Source organism: Alosa alosa, chromosome 4 (genome assembly GCF_017589495.1).
Source record: "Alosa alosa isolate M-15738 ecotype Scorff River chromosome 4, AALO_Geno_1.1, whole genome shotgun sequence".
In the NCBI taxonomy this organism is placed as follows: Eukaryota; Metazoa; Chordata; class Actinopteri; order Clupeiformes; family Clupeidae; genus Alosa; species Alosa alosa.
The window spans coordinates 32655001-32662500 of record NC_063192.1 but is presented as its reverse complement, the minus strand read 5'-3'; the positions used below and the strand labels follow the sequence as shown (position 1 = coordinate 32662500).

General features: G+C 46.6%; 1 protein-coding gene across 1 annotated transcript in view; it reads left to right on the top strand.

The window, feature by feature from the left end:
- Positions 1 to 7500, top strand: part of celsr3 (cadherin, EGF LAG seven-pass G-type receptor 3) — a 50643-nt gene that overhangs the window by 31419 nt on the left and 11724 nt on the right. The window contains 6 exon segments of the mRNA XM_048241216.1: positions 2865 to 3048; positions 5521 to 5622; positions 5999 to 6093; positions 6306 to 6515; positions 7190 to 7373; positions 7462 to 7500. The exon segment at positions 7462 to 7500 is cut by the window's right edge and continues 111 nt beyond it. Of these exon segments, the coding sequence (XP_048097173.1) occupies positions 2865 to 3048; positions 5521 to 5622; positions 5999 to 6093; positions 6306 to 6515; positions 7190 to 7373; positions 7462 to 7500 (814 nt within the window).

The window sequence follows — 7500 nt, the reverse complement described above, 5'->3', positions numbered from 1 at the left end:
CACTGGCCCCACCGACACATTCAAAACAGCATCTCAAACACACTGGCACCACCGACACATTCAAAACAGCATCTCAAACACACTGGCACCACCGACACATTCAAAACAGCATCTCAAACACACTGGCACCACCGACACATTCAAAACAGCATCTCAAACACACTGGCACCACCGACGCATTCAAAACAGCATCTCAAACACACTGGTACTGACACATTCAAAACAGCATCTCAAACACACTGGCACCGACGCATTCAAAACAGCATCCTTGGTAGTGCATTACGGCATTTATACACAGACATTAACAAGTCATTAATTATTACATCTCAGGTATAAAGACCTTTTCATTAATTTGACAGTTGGGTTGACATATTTCAAAATCTGTTCTACCTTCAGATGTTACAGCAGCTGTCAGACCCTTTAAAATGTTCTTGTCATATTCATTGGTTCCTTCTCCATTCTCTCGGTGTGTGTGAGTGCCCAGGCTTTCTTAAAAATCGATCCCAAATTGCCTCAGTGTGAGTTGTGTGGAGCCGCTGCCTCGCGAGTCTTCCAGGGATTATGGCACCTGAGTGAGCACAGTGGCACATCAGATAGACAGCCAGGGGGAGCGGAGCCAGGCATGAGCCTAATCACCCTCCCCAGAGCACACACACTGGGATCAGCCCTCCACTTCAGCTCTGCACTCCTACCTACTCTAGAGCGTCTTCTCACGCCCCTACTCTAGAGCGTCTTCACACGCACTTCTATGGCATCTCCTACCTACTCTAGAGCCTGCCTTCACACGCCCCTACTCTAGAGCGTCTTCACACGCACTTCTATGGCATCTCTTACTCTAGAGCGTCTTCTCACGCACTTCTATGGCATCTCCTACCTACTCTAGAGCCTGCCTTCACACGCCCCTACTCTAGAGCGTCTTCACACGCACTTCTATGGCATCTCCTACCTACTCTAGAACGTCTTCACACGCACTTCTATGGCATCTCTTACCTACTCTAGAGCGTCTTCACACGCACTTCTATGGCATCTCCTACCTACTCTAGAGTCTGTCTTCACACGCACTTCTATGGCATCTCCTACCTACTCTAGAGCGTCTTCACACGTCCCTACTCTAGAGCCTGTCTTCACATGCCCCTACTCTAGAGCCTGCCTTCACACGCACTTCTATGGCATCTCCTATCTTCCTAACAGTAATAGCCAAAACATAGCTGTGTGATTTCATGGGTGGTCTCATTGTAGTCTACCTCTATAGTCTAGTCTACCCTGATGCTGTATGATAATGTAATGTTAATGGAACATGGAATATGGATGGGTATGGAACATGTACTGTACATTGTGATTGTAATACATAATAATCTCATCAGATTATCTCCTAGTCTACACCTTTAAATACAATTATCACAACACCACCATTCATGATGAGATTATCTGTATGGATTTAGAGTAGGGTGTTGAAACGTTTGACACAAGAGTTGTTGAGCTAATCTCTAGGGTGAATAGCATGTTGTGAGAGAGAGGGAGAGAGAGAGAGAGAGAGAGAGAGAGAGAGTAGTTGGTACTCATTGCGTATGAGAAAAGAGGATGACAGTTTCAGCTGCAGGATGAGGAAAGATGCAGCTGTGTGTATCTGTGCACACACACACACACACACACACACACACACACACACACACACACACACACACACACACACACACTGTCACACACACACACACACACACACACACACACAGAGAGAGAGAGAGAGATTTTACATATCACTATTACACATAATCAACTTTACTCCTAATCCCGCTATTCTAGATCGCACAGAGGAACACACAGGGACACACACATAAACAAACACACTTAAACACCACCGCAACAATGCACCCCCATACCTAAAGACCCACACTGTAATCGACTCATGGCCCTAACCCCAGAGCTCGACCTCTAATCTCTCAGATTGACCCTAATCTGTAATCTCTGGTCCACAGCCACAAACCTACTCCTGCTGGGACATCATCCTGTTCCAGGCATACCCACACACACACACACACACACACACACACACACAAACAGTACATATGACACCCGTTCACGTATGACTACATGTACAGTATGCCCACAGATAGACACACAAGCCCACAGCCTTAATGAAACCCTTCCCAACACAACCTCTTAACCCCCTATAATCTTTAATCCCTAATCCGGCTAACCCCAAACCAACCCTGCCATTCTCCCCTCCATGCCAAACTGGCCTCCCTGCTCACCCACCCAGGGCTGCCCATGTCACTGACCAGGCCCACTCTACAGCCCCACTCTTGGGCTCTGGCCAGTGCAGCGGCAGGGCTGCTTCCTCACACAGCCTTTGGGTGCGGGTCCTAAACACCAGGGCCAGATGGGTTAATCTGATGTGTGAGCGCTACATCTACAGTGCATCTTACACAAACACTAACAGCCAGACAGAGTTTTGCCAATGGAATTTGGACTTCTTACACAGTACCATTATATTTTTGCCTGCATATGAATTTGTCATCTATATATTTGGTACATGATATGAACGATGTGTTGGTGTATGTCTGTACGGAGATGGACGATGTGGTGTCCATGTTGGTGTCCATGTTGGTGTATGTCTGTACGGAGATGGACGATGTGGTGTCCATGTTGGTGTAGGTCTTTTTGATTTATCTAGATTACCTTTCCATCTGTGCAGGTCTGATTCTGATCATGGGTCATGGCTGTATCATTTTGTTAATCCCTGTCTTTGTCCATGGATGCATCTCCATATGTGTTTGTATATGACTTGTGTATCTATATGTGTGTGTGTGTGTGTGTGTGTGTGTGTGTGTGTGTGTGTGTGTGTGTGTGTGTGTGTGTGTCAGGAGTTCCATTTCCGTCGGCGGAGCAGTGACACCTGCTTGCCATGCGACTGCTACCCAGTGGGCTCCTTCTCGCGCTCATGTGACCTGGAGAGCGGTCAGTGCCAGTGTCGCTCAGGAGTGATCGGCCGCCAGTGCAACCTGTGTGACAACCCCTTCGCCGAGGTCACCCAGACGGGCTGTGAAGGTGAGTCACTTTGACCTCACACGCAGACCTCTCTTCTCTCTTTTCCTCCCCCTCTCTTTTCCTCTCTTCTCTCTCTTTCCCTCCCCCTCTCTCTTTCCCTCTCTTCTCTCTCTTTCCCTCCCCCTCTCTCTTTTCCTCTCTTCTCTCTCTTTCCCTCTCTTCTCTCTCTTTCCCTCCCCTCTCTCTTTTCCCTCTCTTCTCTCTTTCCCTCTCTTCTCTCTTTCCCTCCCCCTCTCTCTTTCCCTCTCTTCTCTCTCTTTCCCTCTCTTCTCTCTTTTCCTCCCCCTCTCTCTTTCCCTCCCCCCTCTCTTTTCTTCTCTCCTTTCCCTCTCTTCTCTCTCTTTCCCTCTCTTCTCTCTCTTTCCCTCTCTTCTCTCTTTCCCTCTCTTCTCTCTTTCCCTCTCTTCCCCTTCTCTCTCTTTCTACTTCAAATTGGACACACCATATCACATGACTGCAAGCTGCCTACATGCACACACACACACACACACACACACACACACACACACATGTATACAAATATGTACACTCACACACTTGCTCCACTCACTCACACACATACGCGAGCACACACACGCACACAGACACACACAGACAGACACACACACACACACACACACACACACACACACACACACATACAGACTGTAAGTATAAGGCACAGACTGAGTGTTGGTTTAAGCAGATGGAGTCTATAAAAATCCTGGGTAAGCAGCTGAATGTTCTCCCACTGGAGTGTGGAGGAAAACTCTCTACCCACCACCTCTCCTCTCCGTCTGTGTCTCTCAACTCCCCTGCCACACACACACACACACACACACACACACACACACACACACACACACACACACACACACACTCCTCATTTTTTATTATTAGAGTCTTTCGCCGTCTATTCAGGCCATCCGGAAGATCTCCCATCCTCCTCTCATCCAGTTGTCTGCCTCTCCTCTCGTTCTCTCCTCTCATTCTCTCCTCTCGTTCTCTCCCCTCATCCTCTCATCTTCTCATTCTCTCCTCTCGTTCTCTCCTCTCTTTCTCTCCTCTCATCCTCTCCTCTCATCCTCTCCCCTCTCCTCTCATCCTCTCCTCTCTTTCTCTCCTCTCATTTTCTCCCTCATCCTCTCATTATCTTTTGGTTCTCTCCTTTCTTTCCATCTCTCCTCTCCTTCCTTTCATCCTCTCCTATCATCCTCTCCTCTCGTTCTCTCCTCTCATCCTCTCTCCTCTCTCCCAGACTGATGGCTGACTCCCAGCTCATAAAGTTTGCAGAGGAGGGAGAGGCTTTTCAGGCTTTTCAGGCTTTTTAGGCTTTTCTCAGCGGCAATCATGGCCATTTCAATTTAATTATGCAGCTTGACAAGGCAGAATATATAACACTATCATAATATTTAAAAGGCAGAATATATAACACTATCATAACATTTAAAAGGCAGAATATATAATACTATCATAACATTTAGCCCAGTGTTTCCCACAGAATTGAATTATATTTGTGGTGGTAGGTTTGCAGAATTAACTTGAATGCAACAATTTTTAGCAAATTAGCGCAGCGTGGTTATGATGCTAACCAGATTTAAGCACAATTTAGTACAACCTGGAAAATCATTATGTGGTGGTCAATGTTGATATTGTGGTGGGCCGCCACAAATAAGTCAATGTATGGGAAACACTGTTTAACCCTCATGTTATCCTTGGGGTCAATTTGACATCATAAAATATATGGTTCACTTTTTTTTTTTTGCTTCATGTTTCATGACTTTTCCTCAGTTGAAGGGTACAACAGAGTTAGCATGAAATTTGTACAATAATTTGTTTTCAATGTCCTGTACAAATATTTTGTACATTGATGTTCCTTGGGGTCAGTTTGACCCCAGCTGTATGAAACATAGGATACATGAATATTTGACACATTATGGATATTATTATTTGAATAGTATGAGAATATATTGTTATTATCATTATTACATACACAAGTACATATTACATATAAGTCATTTTGGCAGGACTGTATAAGTCAAAAGGGGAAGCAACAGCAAGCCTTTGGGCTGCTGACACTGGATGGGCAATATTGCCAGCCAGGGTTCCAAGGTTCATAAAGGGGTGTGGGGGGGTGGGATTGTTTTGTAGGGCTTTTGATGGTGGTTATTACACTCTTGTTAAGTACCTGTCACAAAAAACTGGGTAACAATATGAATTATAATCATTTTCTGAGGGTTTATCTAGCTGGGGTCAAATTGACCCCAAGGATAAAGAGTGTTGGTAAGATTTGAGGATAACACAAGGGTTAAAAGGCAGAATATATAATACTATCATAACATTTAAAAGGCAGAATAAATAATACTATCATTTAAAACATTTAAAAGGATGTTCCTCATTTTCCTCCTCACCTCCTCTCACTTGTCTACCCTCTCTCTCTCTCTCTCTCTCCCTCTCTCTCTGCCTGCCGCTCTCTCTGTCTGTCTCTTTCAGTGATATACGACGGTTGTCCTAAGACCATTACTCTGGGGATTTGGTGGCCCAGGACTAAATTTGGTCTGCCCGCGGTAGTGCCCTGTCCCAGAGGCTCAGTTGGTAAGTGTGTGTGAGTCTGTGTGTCTGTGTGTGTGTGTGAGAGAGAGAGTGTAAGTCAGCTTGGGACAGTACTGCAGTAAAACTCTGCCAGTGATCCTCGAAAGAAATCCTGCAGGACACTGCAGTAGTGTCCCAAGTAGTGGCTCAAGGAGCACTGTGTGTGTGTGTGTGTGTGTGTGTGTGTGTGTGTGTGTGTGTGTGTGTGTGTCTGTGTCTGTGTCTGTGTGTGTGTGTGTGTGTGTGTGTGTGTGTGTGTGTGTGTATGTGTGTGTGTGTGTGTGTGTGTGTGTGTGAGTGTGTGTGTGTGAGTGTGTGTGTGTGTGTGTGTAGGCGAGAAAGTTACAACAGTGTGTTAAAGCTTCTCTCTGTTTCTCAGGAGCTGCTATTCGTCACTGTGATGTGGAGAGAGGCTGGCTCGAACCAGATCTGTACAACTGTACCTCTCCTCCATTTGTGGAGCTCAACACTGCAGTGAGATGATGCTGCACTTTTCACCTATCGAATTACACTCAAATACCACCTGAAATGTTACTGCCATCCTGCCTGAATAGCCTCATGACCTTTTCAGAGAACATGCTGAGAATTATTTTGCATTTGTGTGGTCTTGTTTTGTGTGTGTGTGTGTGTGTGTGTGTGTGTGTGTGTGTGTGTGTGTGTGTGTGTGTGTGTGTGTGCTTGCGCAGCTGGAGGCTGTGGAGCGGAACGAGACTGAGCTCAACACCATCGTTGAGAAGAAACTGGCACATCAGCTGCGCGATGTCACTGAGGCCACCACTCGTTTCTATGGCAACGACCTGCAGATTGGCGAGCGCCTCTTGTCCCGGCTCCTGACCTTTGAGACGCTCCAGACAGGCTTTGGGCTCACCGCCACTCAGGATGCACACTTCAATGAGGTATGCTGTAGGTTGCCGTGGAAACGGCGCCATCCATCTGAACGTTCCTTGGCTATCAAACAATCTCTTTGCACTCCTGCACCCTCAGACGCAAACACACACTCTCATCTCCATTTATATTCTATTGCTTTTTGAAACGTTAAAATGTTTTATGTACTGATTTTTAATTCATTATTGGTTAAATGTTGAGATTGTCTCATTAGCAGGAACAATAGGGGTGAATTATGGTACATGTATGCATGTGCAGGGTGAACAGTGCTGTCCTTGCTTAAATGTGCGGCAGTTGATCTCAGCACCACACATAGGGGATGAACACCCAACGAAATAAAAGCGCTTGACTCAGCAACTGAAACGTGCATAATGGGCAGCTTGATTTGGGCCCGTAATCCCGATGGGCTGGAAGCAGGAAGCCCAAAGTGCACGTGCGGCTTGTTAGTGATGGCTACCCAGGGTGCATTATTAGCAGCCCCCCCATGGGTGCAGTGGCGGAGATGGTGTGGAAATGAAATGGCCTATTAGCTGAGCTCACAGCGTCTGAATCAGCGCTAATGGAGCATAGTGTACTGTACGTCCCTATGTCTGCATCCTGCTGCATGGAATGGTGTTCTCTCTCTCCTTCTCCAACTCTCTCCATCTATTTCTCTCCCTTTCTTCCTTCTCTCCTGCTCTTTTAGAATATGCTGCGAGGCTGCAGTGCTTTGATTGGTCCAAGCAGTGCGGGGTTATGGAGAGGGCAGGGCTTGCAGGCCCAGGGAGCCTCCATATTGGCTGAGTTGCTGGACCAGTACGCACGCACGCTCGCCATGAACATGAAGCAGACCTATCTGAACCCTGTGGCTTTGGTGGCCCCCAATATAGGTACAGAACTAGCGACTGTACATTCAACCTATAGATTTGAGTGCCTGCGCTGGTCTCTTTGTTTACCATGAGTCTGTGTGTCTTGTAGTGATGACTCTGGACCGTTTGGAGAATCACACACATGTGC